The sequence below is a fragment of the Ischnura elegans genome, chromosome 5 (genome assembly GCF_921293095.1).
Source record: "Ischnura elegans chromosome 5, ioIscEleg1.1, whole genome shotgun sequence".
Taxonomy (NCBI): domain Eukaryota; kingdom Metazoa; phylum Arthropoda; class Insecta; order Odonata; family Coenagrionidae; genus Ischnura; species Ischnura elegans.
The window spans coordinates 98,185,177-98,209,923 of record NC_060250.1 but is presented as its reverse complement, the minus strand read 5'-3'; the positions used below and the strand labels follow the sequence as shown (position 1 = coordinate 98,209,923).

The 24,747-nt window shown below is 36.9% G+C and overlaps 2 protein-coding genes across 2 annotated transcripts in view; one reads left to right on the top strand and one right to left on the bottom strand.

The window, feature by feature from the left end:
• The window catches only part of LOC124159317 (5-hydroxytryptamine receptor-like), a 433,906-nt gene extending 426,072 nt beyond the window's left edge, over positions 1 to 7,834 (top strand). Inside the window, exon 3 of the mRNA XM_046535061.1 lies at positions 4,148 to 7,834. Within this exon, the coding sequence (XP_046391017.1) occupies positions 4,148 to 5,111 (964 nt within the window). The 3' untranslated portion in view covers positions 5,112 to 7,834. The remainder of the gene's footprint in view (positions 1 to 4,147) is intronic.
• A 9,529-nt stretch (positions 7,835 to 17,363) lies between these two features.
• LOC124159856 (neuropeptide SIFamide) lies at positions 17,364 to 19,958 on the bottom strand. The gene is made up of 3 exons (XM_046535757.1): positions 19,924 to 19,958; positions 18,473 to 18,631; positions 17,364 to 17,660 (listed from the first exon to the last, which is right to left on the bottom strand). Exons 2-3 carry the CDS (start codon positions 18,612 to 18,614, stop codon positions 17,569 to 17,571), a joined length of 234 nt encoding a protein of 77 aa, XP_046391713.1. The 5' UTR covers positions 18,615 to 18,631; positions 19,924 to 19,958; the 3' UTR covers positions 17,364 to 17,568.
• Positions 19,959 to 24,747: the final 4,789 nt, after the last annotated feature.

The window sequence follows — 24,747 nt, the reverse complement described above, 5'->3', positions numbered from 1 at the left end:
TACCAGCTGCCATAAAAATATCCTTTTTTTCAAGACATATTCTTCACATATCCGAGGCTGTATTAAGATTGTCTTTTGCTATTGAAAATGCTTAAAAAATATAATGATTTGATTTCTACTCTTAGTAGATAGTAGCGCAATGTTTCATTTATCCTCGAAAGATGTAGAAGTTTCTACCTTTCCTCCAGGGATGGCAAGTGAAACGAAACGCAAGTCATGACCAGTAAAATTTTAGTAGTTCGTCGTTCCCGAGAGCGAAATGTAGAAACGAAACGAATTGGATTTAAACCCGGGAAGGTGAACTCAGGGTCTAAACGAAATCGGACTACTAATATAATAAAAATACTACTTCTGGTTGAAACTAAACTAAAACTCTGGGACGAAACGAAACGCAGATAACGTGCTTAACCCTCGAACAGTTAAGTTTCGACCAGTACCGAACCACATACTGAGAACGAAGTATGGAGGCTCGGCCTACCGCCATAAGGGGCACTCATATTTTTACCATTAACAGGAGAACGGTGAACGCAAACTGGCCATTCGATTGTTAAGCTCAATGTTTTAACCTCTCTACATGCATGTCAAACGTAATGGGTCGAAAATATCTTCTATATTATTTCTACTGTATAGATACCTTTTTCTCAACTTATACGCAACTCTACAAATGAGGTACCAAAATGCACAGAATTTATCAGAGTACACGTGACGGCATATCTTACTTCTTAAATATTGCTATTGTTTCCTAAAATTGGTTTTTTAATAATTTAAAAAATAAAAACAAAAAAAAACAAAACAAAAAACCGGTAAATATTCCTGACGGTAACGGCGCACAAACTGATACATTTGCTCATTTGCAACAATATCTCGCATTCTTTAAATAATTTTTATCAAAATGCGGCTAATTCCATATTCAAGTCTCCTGTTGATACGTAAGTATGAGTCATGTGCGTTTAGCAGAGGATAGTGTAATTACTTCCAATGTTGTGTTTAAAGAGGTCCTCTGACCTCAATTTGTACATAAACGTTCCAATTAAATTTGTACATAAGACCCTGCCTTTTTTTTCTACATTTTAAAATTAGAAACGCGCCTATCCCTCTGTGGACCTGCATTGAAAAGAGCGGGGGAAGCCCGCTGGGAGCGGATGCATCACGCTCGTAATAATACTATTCCCTCTTTTCTCCCTCCACTCAGCTTCTGAGATCGAAACTTAACTATTAGTTGCGGAATTTCGATTAATTCAGTTTCGTTCCCGGGAGTAAAGTTTCGTCCCGTGTCGAAACTAAACTCCTTGGTGATTTTAATTTCGTGCGGGAACGAAACTAAACCCAGGCCTCGTATTTTCGTTATGCTCCGGGTCGAAACGAAACACTTTCGTTTCATTTTACTTGCCATCCCTGCATTCCTCATACATAATGCTTGTGGAAAGTACACAATAATATAATTTAACTGACATACTGCAATTGCATAATTGTAATTGCATCCTTATATCGTCCACTCATCTTTGTCTTCTATTTTAATTCCATTAATAGATTAAAAAAGGGGAATTGTGTCCTATAATGCATCGAAACGGATTTTTCTTGCTCAATATGGATAAACAGCTATTATAAAAAAGTAATTACGGTTAAATGTTACCGAATATTGGTTTCTTCCATGCTCTAACGTATCCCAAGAATCAAATTCCTCAGAGGTGATTGGTAACGCTCTGAAATTTGGTCATCATTTAAACATCAAAACTCATTCAGGTTGGTTATACGTTTACGGAGAGTTTTCATAACTATTTTAAATAAAAATATCGTAGCGTGATATGTCATCTCTATTCAATTTTTTTTCTATTCATTTTTAAAATTTTAATGTTCAATTGGTAGAAAGCTTCTAATAAGAGCGGCAATGATTCAATTTCCTATGTTTGTAATTCGAAATCTTTTGTTTCTGATTCTCATGAATACTCGTGTTACTTTATACCTGAATAACGATTGTGATCCTCTCTCCGTAGTGAATGGAATATCCATCCGCCGATAATAAAGAGACTATGCGGGAATGAGAATCTGAGAGTCCATGGGAGACTGCGGATATATCGTTTGATAACCATAAGGGAGCTTTAATAGTCACCTATAATCCCAGATAGCCAGCCACTTGTTCAACTTTTATTTGACGCGATACATGAGCGGACAACAAAACATACCCCTCCTGCTCATTAGAGATAAGAGGACAGAGCAGATAAGGGAATGGAGTGTAATCGGTGGTTCAAAAGGAAAAATATGTTATGTCGTAATTTCTGGTAGTTTGGTCTCGTGAAAAATAATGTTTGCCCCATGAGAATAGCCGGAAAACCGACCTGAAATCGTAAAATGCAATGTATGTAATGAAATATTTAACTTGAAGCAGGTAAAACGGTTTTATAAGGGTATTGTAAGGGTATAACGGCTTCCTTGATGTATATGTGACTGCTTTTATTTCTGTTCGTTTAATGCCATCGTTTAATCACATCGCTTTCATGCTTAGCAACTTTTTAATCGCATAATATCAACGTTAAATGACGCCATTCCACCTGCTTCCCATATGCTTCAAGGCTACTTTTATCGCGATTTTCGAAATCATCCGATGGAAGCGCACCATTAATGATGAAAAAGAAGATACGTTTTGGCTCTTCCAGCTTTTCCGGGCAAGAAATTTGATAGAAATTTTGATAAAAATCCATAAGTATAATTATTTATTTCACGATCTTTATTCTTCTCTACCATGATCTTTAGTCCTCTGATGCATTCGATATAGCTGCCATGTTCTATGAAATCTTTTTTTTATTATATAATAATTCATGAATCTAAGAGCTACTATCTGATAAGAGATCACTTGAGTGTTGATTATAACATACTTATATATTCTCTTCCATTTTGATATTTAGCGTAATAAGTATGACGTTAGGGTGAAGAGTTATTTCTTTTCTTTTTTTTTCATCATAAAAATATACTACGACTGGTCCTATCTTTTGGAGGAACCTCAAGCTGTAACGGCTGTCACCTGAGGATCCGAATTATCTCTTAGAACCCGAGGAAGGATTTGGAAAAAGGTTTGGTCCCGAACGAGGACCGTACTAATTACCAGTGGCTTGAGTCTCGTGTATCTGGGTTCCTGAAGGAATTTCATGCACGGTATTTTATGAGCGTGAGTTGCATAAAAAACGTCTTTTTGATATGATCAGCAATCAATCAATTGGTTTTGGTTGCCTATCAGATGAAGCAATTATTAATGAGAATGCTAAAAAAAAAAACGATTTTATGAAAATGGTAATACGACCAGGAGAAAGTTTGACAAGTTTTTGAGATCTCCTTAGTATCATTTCGTAGAAAGACGCCGTATTATAAAAATGCTACTTTCTACTTAGAAAAAGAGGGAGTCAAAGTTGAAATACGTCCATTTGGCGAAATTGGGAAAATATCTGCTAAAATCACCGTCAAGGGGATTGAATTCTTCATTCAGAAAATGGTTCCATCATTTGTGGATTTAAGTCTTCTACTCTAACTTCTTGGATCCATTCCGATAAGTACTGGGGGATATCCCTTTGAGCCTAAAAAGAAATACCAAAGAGAACGAGATCAAACAGAAAGTGCATGCATATAACCAGCACATTTTTTGGGTTGAATTTTCCTTAGTAATAGTATTATATTGATAATAGCAATGGTCCACGCGAGATATCTATCCATTCCAATCTGGTTAAAATGTGACTCAGAAATAGTTCCAATGAATTCCACAATAAGTTTTCAATCACGATGAAACTCAATATTACGACAGTCCTTATATTGAGGGTATTCGAATAAAAATTAGTATTTAATTCCTTTATTTATTTTATCAATTTCTTTTTATTCATTTATCAATTATCATCATAAATTTAAATGTAAATGTCTTGGAAAAATAACAAGTGTTGGCATTCTACTAAGCCATGCCTGTATATATGGCTTGTTGTTGAGAAAATTTTGCCCATTTTTTCAATTAATAGTCAGTTTTCAATGTCATTTTACCGCGCGTTTCCTAAATTTCTCTCCTTTTATGACAAATAAAACTTTTATATCAGTGTTTTGTCCAATATCAATCAACGTTTTAATCTATATAACCTCATTCTTATCCATTCTTCTCTATTATTCTCCACAGATACTGGGCCGTCACCAACATCGACTACATACACCAGAGGACGGGTCGGAGGATCGGGGTCATGATCCTGACCGTCTGGAGCGCCGCATTCCTGGTCAGCATAGCCCCCTTCTTCGGCTGGAAGGACCCTGACTGGGAGAACAGGATCTTCAAGGAGAAGTTATGCCTCGTCAGTCAGGACGTGGGCTACCAGATATTTGCCACCTGCTCATCCTTCTATGTTCCGCTCCTCGTCATCCTCCTCTTATACTGGAGGATATTCCAGACGGCCCGGAAGAGGATACGGAAACGAAGAAAAGTCGTCGGAAACCCTAAAGGTGGTGGGCAAGTCGGAACGGGTCCCGGACCACCCGGAGGAATGGGTACGGGAATCGGCGGTCTGGTCGCCGGCATGTCCATGGGCCCGAGTGCCGGTGTGGGCGCTGGGGCCGCCGCAGCCGCGGCCCTCGTGGTGGTCGGGCGACCCCTGCCGACCATATCCGAGGCCACGACCACGACGACCACGACCGCCTTCACGAACGTGTCGTCCGCCAACACGAGTCCCGAGAAGACGTCCTTCGCCAACGGTCTCCAACCCGACCCGCCGACGCAGACGGACTTCGGAGACGTGTCCCCGCAGGTCAGGGGCCCACACCATCACCACCACAAACCGAGGCGGAACAAGGACTCGGCCGACACGAAGCGGGAGAGGAAGGCGGCGAAGACTCTTGCGATCATCACGGGAGCCTTCGTCTTCTGCTGGCTCCCGTTCTTCATCTTCGCCATCGTCTTTCCCGTCTGCAGCTCGTGTAACTTTAACCAGTACATGATATCCTTTTTCCTGTGGCTGGGTTACTTCAACTCGACCCTTAACCCGGTCATATATACGATCTTCAGTCCGGAATTTCGGCACGCGTTCAAGCGGATCCTGTGTGGGAGGCGTAGCGTCCGAAGGAGGCACTTCGGAGTCAGGTACCTGCAGTGACGATCGGCGGCGGCAGCGGCCGTCTCCTTCGGTGCGGCACTCCGGCCTTTGGCGGAAGAGGAGGCGCCGCGGCCGAGGAGACGCCGCCTGCCGCGGTTCGTCCGGATAGCTCGTGGTCGTCCGCCGGAAATCGACTGCAGCGCCACGTGAGGCGAGGCGACCGCGGGGGAACCTAGGCGGAAGAGACGGTGGTGATTCCCTCCCGCGGACGCTTTGTGGTGACTCTCGGCTCTCATGTGATGTTCATCTGTTTTTCTCCGTTTATTTCTTTTTCGAAATATTCTTTCGGGTGAATCGTGGTACGCCTTGGCGCTGGTCGCCAGAAGAGGCGAAAAACATTCAGGACTTGGAAGAATGAATTGCCTTGTCGAACTCATTCAGTTTTAAAAATACGAAAGAGCTGAGAAAAAAAACTCTTGACGTGGTTGGTTATAAGAGTTTAATAACAAATACTTCGAAACGGGTTATTTTCTGGTTTGAAACAATTGATCTTCCCGAAACGCGTGCGGTCAAACACGGCGTTTTGTGTATTTTAAGATAGAAGAGGTTTTTCATGATAAAGATGATGGGTATTCAGTGAGTGTTATCGAGGGTAAAATTTATTAAATACATGTTGTTATTATGTTTTCAATGCAAAATATTCAAGCTAAACTTTCGCTGAAATGCTCTGCAATGGGGAATAATTGGTTCTTGGTAATATTAATACCAAAAATCCCATGCATTTTACAATGAAAGCCTTTATTTACCGAATGAGTCAAATCAAGACGAGAATCAGTGTGAATGGTGCTTTTAAATTATAGATGTTTCTTTCATCTTGCATTAAATGGTTGATGGTTTAGGACTTAGTAAAGCGGTAGCTAAATGTTTTATTGAAAAATATCAAAGTCTGATAATTCGTTAGCTATCTTGAGTAGTTATGTTCGTTCCTAATTTAATTCTTTTCTTCTCATTCAAACGGCAGTGATGACTTGTTTTGGTGAATGCATCATAATATTAATGTCATGTTTACAAAGTAAGGAAAGGATACGCTGTAATTTGTAAATGCAGAATGCGTGTGGGATTTGATAATTCCTGAAAAATATATGTATATACTTATAAATAATGTTTTGCAGTAGGTATAGTAAACTTGCTCTCGGTTTTTTTAGTGTTTGTGCGTGTGTTATTAAGTATGTATATTGTAGGGATTGCGATTGTGTGCAAGAATAAAAGAAGAATAATTTGTTGATGCATGCGGAGTGAAAGATAAACATTACTGGAAGAACAAATGACTCCCAAAACTCTTCCTTCTGCGGTGATATTTAAGACTTCCTTCCACGAGAGCATTGGTACCGGAAGATGGTGACAACATAACGGTCGTTTCATCTACCATTTATTTCATAAATCAACTCCTATGAAAGTGTTGCGTAATGTTTCCAAATCCCAACTGTAATATTGAAATTAGTCCCAGATAATTGTCATGTTGAAAGCCAAGTATGAGGTGCACAACGAAATCATCTGGTTCAGTGAATGGGATTTTGACTTCAGAAAATATGTGCTTAAGTTTTCTTTCAAAACACAATGCCAACCATTTCAGAAACTCTCATTTTCCTCCCTCAATAATTAAGAGACAATAGATCCCATGCATACAAAAGTGCTTATTATCAGACCTAGATTATGTTTCATTCGCGGTTGCAAACTCATCATATCCATACAATATACTAGTTGGTTGCATAGTTGGATACATACGTCATACATTTTTAGAAACATGGACCAGATAATTGACTAGGTAATGCTGATGCGTTTTCTTATTTTTATTGACGGCAGAGGAGTCAATCAAAAAGAATTTCTTCGTGCTCCGGAAAATATGTTTAATTTTTTTGTTTAGATTTTATTAGAGCGTTGCTTTTCTTATATTATGACCATACTACCATTATTTTTTCATATAGAAACTGATGTGCTGTTAAAAATCAATTGAGTTTTTACCTTTCCGAATTATGCAGTTCTCGTCGATAATTGTGATTGAAAGACTATGTCTATTCGTGCTTTTTTCAATAGAGACTCATCTACTTTACCTGACATGATGTCTCTATGACAGACCGCACTTACTGGGTTGCTGGCTTACTGGCTAGCCTCACATCGTAACGTTTATATAATTATACCTCTCAAAAGCATTGGAATTTTATAGCGAGAATCTCCACGGATGTCAGCTTTCGGAGCTTCATGCTTTTACGTTACGGAACCAAAACCACTTAGCTTATGTGCGCCATCTGACGGACCATTTCTCAAGACTAAAACTATTACCTATGTGTGAGCAGATTTATGATGCTTTTTATTATTCAACGGCTTCTACCCAGTTTTTGGCAGAGACCCCAAGATGGCGAGGCAGCCCACGGCCTATCACCCGCCACGCCCTGCGAGCCCCCAGGGCGTGGCGGCATTGCCGCACTGTTGCGCGTCGCGCCATCTTGAAGTAGCAGTGCTTAGAAAATTCTCGCTCAAGATTTTGTAGGCACTTTAACTATCCCACCCGACTGCTTTACCTTCAAAATGTATTAGATATCAAACTTTGGTTTATCAATCTTTTGTTTTCGGTCACCCAAATTAAAATCATGTGGGATCATCGGACCATATGACTACGTCTTTGTAAGAACACCCTTTGTCTAACAAGATTATGATGTTCACATTTACTGTTTGTGTATTTCCTTTCAACCAGTCGACATGAACAATAAATTATTCTGTATAACTCTACTTCTTTCATTCTAGAAATGTTCAGAGGTAAACCTTTCGCATGTTTGTGTAGCATCATGACTGATCCAAGTGAAATGCAGTTGAACATATCAGCTCTTTCAAAATCGGTGGTACTTTATTGTTTAAAGAATTCCTCTTTCATATCTTTCAGCCGTTATTGAGGATTATCATTAAATATATTATCAAATTATTTCTATATTTTGAAAAAGTGGATTGCCTGTGAGGAAGATGTCCCAGTTGGAAAGTTGGTATCGAAAATAATTTGATAAAGAAGTAAAGACTCAATGTACTGATTGCGTTCAGTATTTTTGATATAAGAAGTAAAAAAATGGCGTTATAAATTTCCAAAGTCTTCAATTCATTCAACGTTATTTGAAAAAAAAATTAAATTTAGATCAAAATTCAATACCACATGCTCCAAATATCGTAAAATTAAGCATCAGAATGAAATAATTAGATCATATAGTAATATATAAGCAAAACTCTTGCTGTGCGTCAAGTCTTTTTCAGATAGGTTTTCAAAATCTTAAGAAATTGATTTTCAATATTGCTATTGAATATTGAGAATATAGGATGTAATCTGGTCACTCAGGTTAAAAAATGGATCTTGGATGTTCAATTTATTTCATATACATCACCAGTCATAACCGTATAATGATAACCAGCCAACACAGTAACTTTTTTTTAGCATTCATTGGAAGTTTTGTATCTTCCGAGGTCTTTGCAGAGCTAAAAAGACCATAGCAATATGCGTGACTGTCTAAAGAAAGATACATTAGAAAGGAAACCTGAGATGGAGAGTAGGTAGATAAAACGGCTCTATCGGAAAGATTTAATAGAATCCATGTACAGGTAAGTGTATGGACTCCAATACTCATATTGTTTGCAAAAAACGAGCTTCGTTTTTTTTATTCAATAACTGATTCCTATGGGAAGTTAAACACTAAAACCAAAGTTTATTAATGGACTAATATGCTTGGAATGACATTGGAAATTCTTTGGTCCTCTTTTGATCTTTTGTTCTTGGTTTTCTTCCTTATCTAATCACTTATTATCTCCATGTTGCTATGCCTTTCATTTGAATTTTATGAAACCATATTCCACTGTTGAAAATTATTTAATATGTTTAGGATATTTACTTGAGCAAGGCTCTTATCTCTAATTATTATAAAACGACAAAAAATGTACTTATTTTCTAATTTACAGCCACATATCTCATATCATGTCTTTCACCATACTCAGATAATAGCTCACCAAATACGAGGCGAGATACTGACTAAAATCCTTCCAAAGTTCTGAAAAAATTCTTTTAAAGTATTTCTGGCCCATTTTCAGTGGTTTAGAAGCAATTCTCACGCCTTGACGGTACAAACATATTTTCCTTGTAACTACATATCCTGCATTGATTAAATTCTAAGGTCTGATTCCAATTTTTTGTTCTTGTTTTCTTGTAACTCACTTGTAATTATATGGAGTTACAATTGGTATTATCCTTAGAGGGGTATTTCCTGTGTTTTGATTCATTTTCTGTTTCCTTTACGAACCATAATCTGTCATACATAATGTTGATCCCTGCTTGCTTGATTTATGCCAAAATGACCGTTATTTTAAGGCAAACGTTACAAAAACATCTCTGTTATTCTTCTGGTTTGAAAATGTAAAAAATATACCACTATCCTGACGATGAATTTTTTCGTAGTCGTAAATATGGTATTTTTCTTTTTCCTAAACTACGATCAAAAGATATTCCGATATTATTGTGAAGAATGAAGACAAGCTGAGAGAATTCTCCAAGCAAACTTGAAAGCTAGACACAAAAGGTAAACTTACTCCGTTAAAATGCCATGAGAGCTTCAGTATTTGCAATGAAACCATTTTAAATCTATTACGATATTACATATTGCTTTTATTGGAATTTCAATGGGAGCAGTCAATTGAAAACTTAAAAAATGAGTAAAAAGAAAGCAATAATTAGTTTAGAATCATGCACTACATCCGCACAAATAGTAGTTTGTGGTAGACGACAAGGGAGAAGGAACGCAATGGTGGCATGGAGGCTCACTAGCTTTATTTCCGTAAAAGTAGAGATATGTCAAGGAGAGCAAGGTGATTAGGGCATAAAATCCGTAATCTTCTCCCCTTAACTATCCGGCAAAAATTTCCACTAGCTGCGAAATTTGACCACCTTGCCCGTCCTCAGTTCTCTCGCCGAGGAAAGGTTGCATTCACGTCGGTATAGGAGTTATTCCCCTTGCCTCTCATCTTCATGCTATATCATTCCTTTGCGCAGGCGTTCCGAGCAAAAACCATGTCGGAGTGAGGTTTTGGAGGAGAAGGGGAGACGGTTATATCCCCCTAAGCCTGCCGAAAAGCAGAGTATAGCAGGAACGCGGTAAATCAAGGATACAAAATGGGGTAAGGAAAGGATTTGCTTTGAGAATTTTTTTTCTTTATTCCTCGTGCACGGGTAGATATCAAAACCCTATCGAGGTTTACCTTCCTATGAAGGGACATAGGGTAGATGGGAATGGGAGGTGAAAGTGTAAGTTGGAGGTATAAACGTCTAGGGAACGTGTTGTTAGGGAAGTTAGCGAGAGATTCCTACTAGGAGACTGGAGTGTGAATAGCGGTAAAGATGGCAAACAAGGTATGGTCGTGAATGCGGGAGGGTCAAAGTATGGGGCAAAAGGAAATAAAATATAAAGACAAGGCCACATAGCTCGGGGTGACCCTAGACGAAAAATTAAACTTGAAAGAACATATTAACAACATAACCACAAAGGCACTTGGTGTAGAGGCCGGCTTGGCACCTATATTAGACAACAATACCACACCACCAGAGGTGACAGTTTTTATTTACAATACATAGTACATCATGACATATGTTATGACGCATGTTACACCATCATGCATTGGATTAGCCAGTAAAATCGACAGAGAAAAAATATTTATAACGGAAAGAAAATGCTTACGATCAATACTGAACACTAGATGGGGGACAGAGGAATATAAAAACGAAAGAATATATAAAAAAGCTGAAATCAAAAACATACAATCAGTTAAAAGGGAGCATTGGTAAACATGTTATGAAACACTAGAAAAAACTGACGAAATAACTACCTAAAACATAGCAACCACCAAAACGAGTACATGGGACAAACATACACGGACAGAGTTCTGTTTGCAAATCTAGGGCGAGGTAGCCTATAAAAGGGAAATTAAAGAAAATAGAACATTGCCAAAAAATCGGAGAACTGATTAACAGCAAATAAAAGCTGTTTATCAGTACGACACATTCGGCGATATTGGAATGGGAAAAAGATATTAGGCCTAGTGGGCTTATATTAGGCCTATATGCGGCCCTCTTCACCTCCCTTCCTTCTTTCATCAAAGACTCGTACCACTTTGTCGACATTCTGATCTCAACCCAGTAGGAGAAACCTCGTTATGGCAATGTTTAATGCTGTATCCCTTTACGCGTCAATCCCTCACGAGGGAAGACTCAATTCGCAAAGACCCACAAAGCATTTCCCCGCCACCAGTTTCATCACCGGCTGGCCGAGCTCGTTCATCCGACTAAAACGACCGGTATTATTATATTATCGAGTATCCTTCCCCTGTTTCTATATTGAAGCACCTCGTTATTTATTTATTTATTTATGCGTCATCACTAGTATCGTTTCTGGAAATGGAAAATCAATTCAAAACTACTGCATTCACATAAAGGGGTTCAACATATAAGTTAATAAGAACATATTTTAAGTCTGCAATTGTACACACTGAAAGCTCCAAAATACCGAGACGTAGAAATTATGCGTACTCGAGTTTGGAAACCGGTAAATAAATATCGAAAATACACTTAGAAAATCCAAGTAATATGTAATCATTTTTAATTTCTCAATTCTGCGTTTCTTTTTTATGTAAGTACTTACTTCATAAGTCCATTTTATTAGTATTCTGCATGGTTGAAACAAATAGACACCTATCCATGTTTTTTAGCGTTCGAGAGAAACACTCACTACTCGGTAAAGAATAATTTCATGGCAAATAATCTCAAGTCCGGGTAAACACTTTGTTTTAAATGATTCAATTTCAATAATGAACCTTCTAAGCAATGTTAGTTTTTCCCTCGGATTTTTTTATTGACTATCATCTCCGATCCATTCCTTTTTCTCATCAAAAACCCAGCCGTAGGTTTCTTCAGAGGATGGGAGAGAGATTTTTGGGAGAACAGTAAATATGAAATGAGGGGATTGGAGGCGCTGGAAGAGCTGAAAAATATGAGGAAATTAGAGCTGGGTTTCGAGCGTAAGTTGATCAAGGGGAACGTTGCTGGACTCGGTAGCCGAGGCGAGGGGACTGCCGCCTAAAGTCACACGAGAAAGTCCGCGCGCATTCAAAGCTATTGGATGGCGGTAAGGTGCTCCTTTCAAATGGATGAGGGGAAAGAAAGGATGTGACCTTTTGAACTGCTAAGTTTGCAACAGCTTTCCTTTGGGAAAAATAAGTACAGTTTCAATGTAGGATGTGAAAGCTGGACTTTTGCCAGTTATTTTTTCGATTGGTTTCTACGTGAATATTTCCTTGGCAATGCCTCAATAGTGCGATCGATGCTGATGATTTAATATATGCCCTTCAAATCTAAATCATGTCTTTATTTCCATTAACTCTTCTAAATTGTAATGGTTTAATTAACAGAAAAATGATTCTTATCTATATCTCACTTTCTATTTTTTCATTTTTTAAGTTTACAATTCACTGCTCCCATTAAAGTTTAAACAAAAACAATAGGTGATGGCGTGATTAATAGAAAATGGTTTCATTGCTAATACCGAAACTCTCATGACATTTTAATAGGGCCAGTGTGCCTTAATGGGCCTAGCTTTTACGTCTGAGTAGAGAGGATCTGGTCGTAGTGTCTCGGATTGTCTCTGGTGTATTATTAGAAAAGGACGCGTCTCCCTCGCGCGAACGGCTCGTCTAGGAATGTTCTCTTAATCATCTGAATCAAACATTTTATTATAATTTATGTAAAGCATAGTGTATCTAAACTAAAGAGAACACGTCATACCTGGTCAACCAAATCATGATAAAAGTAGTGAATATATCAAGGTTTTCTAACGTATGATTGGTTTAAATTTTTGGAACCGGTAAAAGAATTAACTTTAATTTTTAATTTAAATCATGATTTTTTGCGAAAAGTTATCTATACTTTTTTCTTAAAATTTTAATATCTTGACTAATTAATTGTTTAAATTGTTGTCACCTATTAAAGCATTAACTTTATTTTTTTCATTTACATCATAATTTTTCTCAAAAAATCTTTATTTTTTCTTTGTTTTTGAATTTTTCTGATTTTAAGTAGATCTTTTTCGCTATATTTTTATTTTTATTTGAAATATTTTTAATATAGTTTCGCTATTGTTAATCATAAAACTATTTCTAGTAAATCTTCTTATAAATATTAATACCCGCCTCCTTCAATGGTATGTTAAAAAAGATGATGCCACAGGCCACTCTATATTCGTGTATACATATACCAGTAGAATAACCTTAACTTATGTGTGTATATTTATTCTTAACTACAGGATTGTTTGCCAAACCAGAGGTGAGCAATGTATATTAAACAGAATTAGAGGGTATAGGTTTTTCCCTGCATGCATGCTTATGACTTCAGTATCGAAAAACAAAGTCCTCACTTCTCCAAGGCCTCTCTCCCCATTCCCTTTCCAGCGCATAAAAGTAGCCCCACCCCTTTCATTGTCCTATTCACGCACATATACCCTACTCTTTCCCCTATATGTATCGCACACATTCTCAGGGCCCAGGGGATTTGGCGGCCGATCAACCAGTCGTATTATATCTTGGTTTCTTGGTCTTTATCTCTCTCTATTAATTATTTAAATTTTCGACATCGAATGAAGAATTATAAATGTGCCTAAACATTTTCAGTTAAAAAAAAAGAATTTTCTTGACAAGCCCTTCTTTTTTCCTCAGATTTGAATAGCTCTGATTCCTAGTAAGACCAAATTTCACTAGTTTTTATCATGCAACAGTCCATTTAAAGCTGTTGAAATTGATTAAACCCGCCGTCTTCGATGACGCATTATATAAATAGAAAAGTATGAAGTAATTGGGAGGGAGACTCAGAACTATATTTGTCTATACATATATTTGTTTCGGAGAACTATATTTGTCTATACTTACGCTGTTAAAGAGCCTTGTGTATAAATTTTTACTTATAAGTACAGCATGTGCGCGTATTCAGCGGCAAGCGGTGTATTAATCAAACAGAATTAGAAAAGATGGGTTTTCTCTGCATACATGCCTCTGACTCCACTGTCGAACTATAAAATCCTCACTTCTACCGGGCTTCTCGCCTCCACTCCCTTTTCTAGGTCTAAAAGTAGCACCAATCCTTCCATTGTCCTATTCACACATACCCTACTCTTTTCTTTATATGTATCTATCGCGCTCATTCTCTATGTCCCGGGGTGGCTGGGACGAAAGTTCGACCCTAAATATTTCACAAACTCCATTCGGACTTTATGCCGCATTTAAGGGCTCGCCGCCTGAGCTTATGCCTCGTTCTCCTCCCTTCCTCTCCTTCTCTTGCTTTTCTTCTTCTTGAATTCCCTTCTCGCTGTCTCCTCGTGTTCATATCTATTCCCTTGCCTTTCCTTATCCCTGTGTCCCCTTATTTCCTAATCCTATCTGAATTTCCTTCTATAAGCTCTCTCTTGCCACTAATTTTATTGCTTGATAGCCATCTAAATATTGATTAAATTAAATGCGCATTAAAGTCACGACTTATGCGGAGCGGATATCTGACCCGTGCATATATGCAGTGGAGGTTTCCATCGTATCACCATATTTGTTTTCATAATACTCCCTTTTAACTATGGCAAGCCAATTATTTTATTACACATAAACCTCATGCGTCTCAGGTTTTTTTGTGATCATCTGTGACACCTTTCATCTGCAAAATAAACCGTAAAATTGGGGTATTTTATAGATCATATACAGGTGCATATATATAAATATTTTGAGCGACATTATCTACATCAAAAACTTCGCTAAGTTAATCATATTCAAAACTTACTGTAACGTGGTAGCGGAAATAATTTCTTTGTGAAATTTTCTTTCACATAACATTGGAGTCTTTGTGAGACATTAACGATGACAGCAACGTAGAAATCAAGAAATGAATGTAATTAGTGTGTGAATGGCAACATGAATTGCCCATGAGAGCAAATTATTGCACACACTTTCATAGTGAGCTATTCGCAATGATGACTCCATCTATCGAAAATCCGGTTCCAAAATCATATTTCATACTTTATGCTAAATTAAAATCCTTTCTTCGTTTTTCTCACCTCGGTTGGATCTAGATATTAAGACATAAAGTGAAAATGTTCCTCAATTTTATGTTTAGGTGTCAATTTGAAAAACATTATTAGACCCCACAATGAATCCATTGGTGAACTATGATGGAAGAAAATTATGCTTGGCGTTTATTCGATGACTTCAACTGGACTCAGGAGATGGATTATTTTGGAGGGCGTAATTTTTACTCTCTGTCTGTTATGGATTTTAATGGAAGTATTGAAATGATATAAATACTCCTTATTAACCTTAGATGACGCTTGTCTCTGCCAAAAATAGCTGTACGTGAAAATATTAAAGTGGAAATATTCTGCATCGTTATGTATTCCATTTAGTTCTATCTATTTTATGTTAAAATTTGAGGTTCTAATAAAATTGTGGTCCATAATCATTACCATCATCATCGGTCATCAATCTGTAGATTGGTTAGACGCATCCTTCCACTCAATTCTTCTTTCGGAAAATATTTTTTTTTTATTGTTACAAATATTTCAACAAATGTTTTAACAAATATTTTAGCAAATATTTTAACAAATGTCTTAGCAAATTTTTTTAACAAATATTTTACTACTTATTTTACTACTTTATACTTACTTTTAATATTAATCTTGTCTCACGATTTGATTGACTAAATTTTCCCATCATTCACCCAACGACTTCTCTTCCCTCCTACTCTTCTTAGAAATTCCGTATTTCTCTCGTTCCATCCATTTCATCCTCGTCAATCTTCTGTAATACCACATTTTGGAAGACCTTGATTTCTACTTTGCTGTCATCGTTCATGTCTCACTACGAATCCAATGCTATATTAAAGGAAATGTTACATGTTAAATATATCCACTACCAATTTACAATTAGTTTTTCTTGGGATTAACTAAGCGAAGTTTTTGCTTTACACAATGTCGCTCAAAATATTTATATGTATGCACCAGTATATGATCTATTACCATTCATTGTGGGAAGTTCATATCCTCTTCAGACCTGAAAGTGTGTTTTCCGCAAAATATTTGCGTTTCCCTCATTTTTCTACAGAAATAGTACTGAAAAATACATCCGCTAAAACATTGTTACTGTAATTATTGTGAACCCTTTTATCACCTATCACACGTAAAAAATTGCAACAATTACGAGAAGAGGGTTTTTATGCAAAAGAAACCAATTGCATACATATATTATATTGATAAGTTATATCTACTAGGCCATGTTATTGAAATAAAGTAAAATAGCATCAATAAATGGTACCCACCTTTCTTAATTCCACTTATTGTAGAATTACGGAAATCTGCAATCTTTCGTCCACAATCACGCTTGAGATTCAAGTAAGATTCAAGGAAATGGCAGAACATGTTCAAGCGGCGCTCAGCCCTTGGAGACATTCTTAGATCAGGGAATCAGGGAATGATTAAAAAAGAAAACAGATCTATCGCATATGATACACAGTGAGTGTATAGGATATTGAAGGAATGATGTTCATATTGTAAATACTGGAAGAAACTTACATCGCTGCCAAAAAAATGCCTGATTTTGACGCATTTTATTGTCTTAGCATCAGCATCGATTTTAAATAAATACTTATTAAGGAAATAAATTACGGCAAAGTTTGATTGTGTTTGCTCATTATTACGCTATAAAGTTAAAGCACATGTAAATCATACGAGTGGCACAGTTTTTTTCTTTTACTGGACCCAAGAGAAGGATTAATAATGAAAAACACTTTGTTACTTCCACAAAATTCACAGGGTTTCTATTTTATTACCGGTTTCGGCTATTATACTATTTTCAGATACATACAATATATGGTGGGGGGCAGGTGTTTATATAGTGGTTGTTAATGTTGGGGTGGGGGAAAAGGTTTGGATTCAAGCTGGGATTGGTAATTCGTGGAAAAGAATAGGGGGGGACACAGTTTGTCAGGTGGGTTGTTGGGGTGGGGGATATATATACCTGCCCCCACCATATATTGTATGTATTTGAAAGTGGTGTAATAGCCGAAACCGGTAATAAAATAGAAGCTCTGTGAATTTTTTGCAAGTAAGAAAGTGTTTTTCATTATTAATATGGAGCCCTTCCACCACGTAAAAACTTCAAGTTTCGATTTAACCGAGACAAGGAGTAAATGTAAATGATGACACCAGTCTGTTAATTTTGCACAGCAGCAACAGATTTATTTTTTATATTTTTTTACATTCTTTAGTACAGGAAACTGTTCTGCGATACATTTCGCTATTCAATTGTACATATAAATTTGAGATATTCGTTTGAGAGCCGACATTTTTTTACTCTTGAGAAAAGTGGTAGAGAGGTTGATTGCCGTTGTAAACATCTTCGATTGAGTGCACGCCGTTCAGTTGGAATCATCGCGGCGTGGATACCACATGGAGCACGCTTCCACGGCGACTTCGCAGAGGAACATCACTCTACGGGTTGATTCAGTCTCTGTTGGTGCATTAAATAAGGAATAGAAATGTATTATGACTGCTTTCCAAGTGATAACATCCGAACTTACTCGGTGTTTCCAACTGATTATACCCGATTATGATGATTTATATACTAATTTTATCCTTTTTATGGCTCCATGCTAAATCACTCGTAAAAGGAAGAAATGAGTGACTGTGCAAAAAAAATAAGATGATGGAAATCCGTGTTAGGATACCAGCTGCGTAACTGACGAAATATATTTGGTTATCTCTGGGAATGCTAGCGGAGTGGATTAGGGAGCAAAAGTGAAGCTGTATTTACGGGTCGGAAGTGACCATTGCGTACTAATATTTGGCTTGCTTGAGACCGAATTAAATGGTCACAATTTTCTGCCATTTGTGATTGCTTAACGTGCAAAGATAAGAACATTTGCCTGAGTGAATTGCTTGTAATTAATGGCACATACAGATGTCTTGAAATTTGACTATGGATTCGAACTTTATTTATTTCACTCCCATGTTTCCATGACTGTAATCAACATCGGATTAGTACCAAATACTAGAAAATAGCATTCAATGAAGCGGCAAAATTCGTCATTGATTTCGTTTGTTAAGAAGGAATTTTAACCCCTTGATTTCACTACAGTTGATTTTTTCGTAAGTTTTACATGGAAAATAGTGTTGTAAATATAACTCTGGAACAGAATTAGAATAATTTCATATTTTAGTTCATTTTGTTCAGAGTTTTTTTATAAATTGAATGGAATATTACATAATGCGATTCAATGAGTGAATAGGCATTCGCTCGGCTGTAGAAAGAGGATTACTCACCACCGGGGTTCATGCCGCTGCGTTTTCCGAAGATGCTGCCGTTCATAGGTGCCTTCCTGTAGGACGAGGCGCCGGCGCCAGCAGATAGCATGGCCAAGACAACCAGGGCTACGGCGAAGTAGAGGATCACGCGGCTGTTCATGTTGATGGGATTTGTGGCTGGAAGTGAAAACCAAGGCTATGCTAAATTAGTAAGCCACAAAATACCATTCTCTCTGTTTCAGGATATTCTAACGAGAATTGAAATAAATAGCTAGAATTAAGGGAATAGCAGAAGTAAAGAAAGAGATACATGCATGGTTACTGCAGAATAGTAAATATATTAAGCTAGTTATGTTCAATATATTTGGTATGAATTAGTGGGGTAGCCAGAAAGGGCCTTATCGTGGAGTATTCTGTGGCTTTGGTTGACATGTAAGACAAAATACATTAATCACCATAAAATAGAAGCATAAACAACTTGAAAATCTGCGATTATAAAAATATATTCCGTCTAATTTGCATGTTATGAATCTTTACCTTAATTTTAACATCCAAGGATGTGTCATGGAAAATCATTTTATTTGCGCGGGTTGCTATACAAGTTGAAAAAAAATATTTGTTGAAACATGAGCTGATGGTTTTATCTCCTTTCATTCCTGAGATATTTGACAGAAGATTCCTTGTTTTTGCTACAAGTGATGATTGCTATGCAGTAACTTATTAACGGAACCAAATTTTACATTGAATGATAAGGAAAACTTTTATATTTGGACAATTTCCAACATTTTGCTGGCATTAATGTTCAATGCCTCAGTGATAGAACTTAAATGAGTTGTCATTATTATCACTAAATGAAAAAAATTGTCAAATCCACAAGAAATGGCATGGCGTTGCTGACCAAAAGATGCTATAATAAATATAATCCAGGTGGCAATTAAAGTTTTAAAAATAGTGACTTTGGAAAAACACTGTAATATATTAGTGATTGCAATGAAAATTTACCATTAAGTCATGTATCATTTGAAATTGTGCAATGACTTTTCGATTGAACTCAGCGTACAGAGGACACTATGAGATTAAGAGATCTGGGTTAGCGCCTTAGTCCGGTTAAATAATTTTACCTATCTGGGCTTCCAGTACTCCGTGAATATCTGTTAACTTGTTTACTGGGCACAATGTATGGAAAAGAATTACTATTGTAAGAACAAGGTCTGCTTACTATGTCCCAGAAAACATGTCTCGTTTTCCCCCACGAATTTCAAACAGTTAAAGATTATGAATCATTGATTCCTTATTAATAATTTATAAATGTTATAGGATAAAATTTCACAAGTTTAACCGATCAATTTTTTGCTTGCTACAAGTCTTCTATATTAGAACAAATAAGTTGATGACGCTTAATTTTTATAGGCAAGACTCGAGTGAAAATACATTGGAGAAAATGAAAAGGCTTGCTCCTCTCAACTCACCAGATACCGTGGCGCTGTGATGCTTGCAGTGGAAGATGCTGGTGGTGAATGATGCCTGCTCTGTCCGCAACTAGGGCTTATATAGTGCCGAGGGCCTTCCCTTGGGACCTGGTCGGGATTACATCGGGGCTGAAGGAAAAGACAGGGCTTGGGGAATTCCGTCAATATTGAGAACTTAATCAAAAGCGAGTAATACGCCATATGCGAGCGATATTGCTTTTCGCCTGGCCTTTAGAGTACACCTAATTCCTAGAAATTTAAAACTAAATTATTATTAATGGATATATTGATCTGAAATCTGTGTATAAATGACCCATTAATTCTGTTTCAGTCAATCAAATTATTTTATCCCTCTTAGAATTGAATTTCAACGAGTAGGGTTGGACGAAGGATGAAAAAATTTAAATAAATAGTACTGTACTTTTAGATTGGATATTTTTCCGTATCTTTACATACAATATAAAAACATTTTCTTAATTCTTATATAAAAACTCTAAAGATAAATTTGCATCCTTATAACTTCCAAAAAATTCCTGGAATTCAGTTCAGAATGGTTCTTCATTAATACCAGGTGTCAATGGGAAATTTTTAAACTCATTTTATCCGTCAGTTGCATGATGAACTTGTTTAAAATTGAGTTTAACGTTATTTAATTAAGCCCAATTTAAGTGTAGATTGGTTAAATAGTGCTTTCTTGAATGTTAATTAACTAATGTTTTGTTTAAAGGTTATTATAATTAACTAACCTTTTGTTTAAAGGTTATTATAAAATGTACTGCCGAGCATTGCCTTATTTCTATGTAATGGCAACCCCTAATCAAGACTTATCTTAAGGGGTGTCTAATTTCACTGTTAATGTATGCATATGTTGTAATATTTTGGGGCAGTGAAATAAATATCTTTATCCTTATCTTAATGTAACATGGGTGTTCGATATACCCCTCTCACAATCAACATATCATTTTAAAAATTTAATGATTAACTCTTTCTCATCTTCAATATTGCTTTCTCTCGATCAAAGTGTCAATTGAATATTGTCACAAAAAACTGTATTTTCTTTGGATAAGATATGGAAGCTTAACATTCCTATTGCTTTAATCATGGTCGGTAGATTTGTTTTTTCTTTCGGAATTGTGCGTTTCTGGCAATTATATCTGCGATATACTAGGCAACTTAGTAGTGATTCGTACCTTTACAATGGCAGTCTGAGTGCTTGATCCGTCTCATTTATACAACCTATGAGAAGTTACTAGCGAAGTAAAAGCTACTTATAGACGTCACGAATAGAAGTCTTATCATCTTTACGAGGAGATGTTTAAACAATGAGAGCGAAAACCTCCCGCACGAGCGGTATTTTTGCCGATAGATTATACCTAATTTGACTTACTTATAATGTATGCATTCATCTTGAGATTATTGGGACATGCAGAGTACCCTCTTCCAACATTTTCCAGTAGCTTATTTTTTTAAATTGGGCACAACCTCAGCAATTTCTCCGACGCAATTTTTTTTTCAATATATTAGAGAAAAGTTCATACGTTTACAAGTCTGTGCTTAATACTATGGAAATTTCAACATGTTAGAAATAGTTTTCTTAGGAATAATCATCATCAGCAGTGGACGCCGATCCGACGATTGGTTCTACGTAGTCCTTCACTTAGTTCTACTTTCAGCTAATCTTTTCGCACCTGTGTACTCTTTTTTCTTTCGCAACATTCTTTATCGGTTCCGCGTATTTTATTCGCTGTCTTCCTTTTCCATTATTGCTACTTATCCATCAACGGTTGTCTTCATCTGGCTATCATGTCTCGATTACCGATTATGTTTTTCCGTCTTCTTATCGAGGCTTCCACGAGGCTTCTCGTCTCTTCTGCGCTTCTTTGGATATCCTTATTAGATACAGATATTCAGATTTTTTTTTCAGGTCCCTCCAGGCATCTCTGAAAATGTAGGTGCGAAGTAAAGTGCCCATTACTTTCCCCTTCCAAGGTTTATATCGTCCAAGTGCAACACTTGAGTAACATTCGATACCACACAATTAGCTGCCAAATCATATTAGAACTGAAGCCAGAATTCTGCGAGGGGCAAATCAACCCGAAGCGTACTCCAACTTCACCCCTCCCTCGTGGAACTATGAGTCGAGTGCAAGGCCCGCCACCAGCCGGCCTTTCTGGGAACCAAACAGTTTCCAAATAGGTTTGCATGAGATCCCCGCTGGCTGTCTGCTCGAGGACTTTCCGCTCAAGGTACTATTATCGCGTGCTTATAAAATTATTATTACTGTAATTTTATTAGCTCTCTGATCTATCATTATTCCTTGTAATTCTTCAACGTGTCAGTGGAGGCATTAATTGCTTGAAAGCTTGTTAGAAACTCCAAGTAAGTACACAGATTCGTAGTGTAATAAGAAAAAATCTCGACTTATGTGGAATTGATTGGCGGAATAAATTTCACACGCGGATTAGAGATTTATTAATACATAATCGGTTATCGCTATATTTTCCTGCTATTGATTAAACACCTCATTGTCCTCATCCATCAAAAATATTGAATATATACTTGGCATCCACAAATTTTTGGATAGAGCTCACAGCTTTAAGCAACAAATCCACCAACAAAAAAATTATCATCGTAACTTCGCTCTGAATCCTGCAAACAGTAGTGGTTGGTAGTATGATTTGGATGTTTTCTTATTTTATCGAGAGAAATATACCGAGAATTTGTATTAGATGAAAAGAAATATGATGGTTCATAATGTCTTGACCAAAAAATTACGCAAAGATTTCCATTTTGAATGTTGAAACTGTTAGAAAGTAATTGTTTAACGCTGGTATAATCTAAAAATTACAAAATGATATCATTAAATTAATTAAGTTTACATGATACTCTGAAATTAATTATGCCATTTTTTCAATTATTTTGCATTGGTAGAGTAATAGTTTTTTCAAGTAACTACTCGCAGTTTACTATTACACAATTGTTTTTGTATATACTATTTGAACTATTGGTTTTCATATACTCGAATGCTAGAAAAATACATGGGATCGTTAACGTTTGCCGGATAATGGTTGGTAAGCAGTAAACTTTTTCACATTTTTTCGCGTAAATCCTTTGAACTTCTGCATCAAATAAGCCACTTAGCATGCAGGCACGCAAACGGGTGTAAAACCACTTACACCAAGGGTGAAATTTTCCATAAAAATTTACATTTTGCTATGCCGAAATTCAAACGCGATTTGGCGGTTGTGGAGTATAACTTATTGCTACGACACCTAGCCTGGCTTAGTGGTGTAGCTGGTCGTGTACTTATCGGCTAATGAGATATCCGGGATCGAATTCCTACTAAATCAAATGATTTTTCCATGTCTATTTTTGCCATTGGTTGAATTTCCATTAGCTTCATTTTTTGATGCAACTTTCTAAACTATTTTCGTTTTCTCTCAGGGAATTAGTAAATGACTATGTAACTATCTGCGTCGGCTTCCCAACCCACCTGCCGTATTGTGTGCTGCATGTCGGAATGATGCCTGAAGGCAGCGGCTCGGAGTTTGCAGCTTCGCATTTCCGGATGGGCGTGGCTGCCAAGTGAGTCTACTATCTCACGCAGCAGGGCCTTCTGAAATATTACAAACCAGGCCCTTGAATCCGAAACCGAACCATGGATGTTATAAATTATGTTTTAGGGCGAATTCCCACTGTCAATGTTCATAAGTATTATTTTTTATTCATATTATCCGAAATATTTTCCTACTACCTGTTGGTACGCTTACTTTACATCCATTTATATTGAAATGGATAGGAATTAAAATCATTCTCGATGAAGATATCTGTTCAAGGTCTAGGATATTAAGTGGTGGCGCGCTGCTCTATTTTGCTGTAAGTGCTATACTCGAGGATAGTTATGGTTGATCGACGATAGAGTAAAGGTGTAATGCGATTGAAATTCATATCAGTTGTGAGCTTATAACCATGTTTTTTATTTAGTATTTTTCATAGCCATTTTCTAATGTTGCACAGATATTTTGGATGAAAGCAATAAAAATAAATTATAAAGTTTTAATTCTCCGAACATCTGTAACAATTGCAAATAGTTTAAGAATAGCCACTTTATGGATTTTTTCTCGATAAAATGTGATGGATTTAAAGTTAAACAATAATCACGCTCATTGAAATAATTTCGAATGAATTCCCTAAAGTTATTAACTCAGAACGTTAACTTTTTATCGAACATCTTGTTTTAGCTCTCAAAGCAACTTTCCTTGCCTGCCTATACAGGGTGCTATATCGTGGGTGGAAGGGTGGTGGGTGGGAGAATTTAAAGAAATACATTTTGAAGGTCTTTCAAACCCTTGGTTCTTACATGTCCCACGATGTTTTATTATACGGCACTACAAAACGTTAAATTTGCGAATAAAATGGTCATTACTTCCTGACGTGTATATTTCAGTATACCCGTGTATGTCGTGCGGGTCTCATGAGTTGCAGGATATGTTATTATTTTAATTATGATTCTGACTGAAATTTCATTTATTACTCAGTATCTATACATAGAGCAAATTAATTTCTTTATTTGAAGCGCGGTATTGGAAATTAACTTACACAAGCCTTCCCTCTCCTTCAAGGGCCGGGTTCAGCGGATTATGACGATACGACCACTCCTGTCGACTCTTGATGAGTGATAGCATGGGGCCCGCTATCAAGACGTCCGTTTGCCTGAAAGAAGACGGAAAAAATCTTCACTATCTACACCATGTAATACTGCATTGCCTCGGAAGCTTCTAACAAAAGTGAATTTTGTGATGAATTTGAATGTGAATGAAAGAG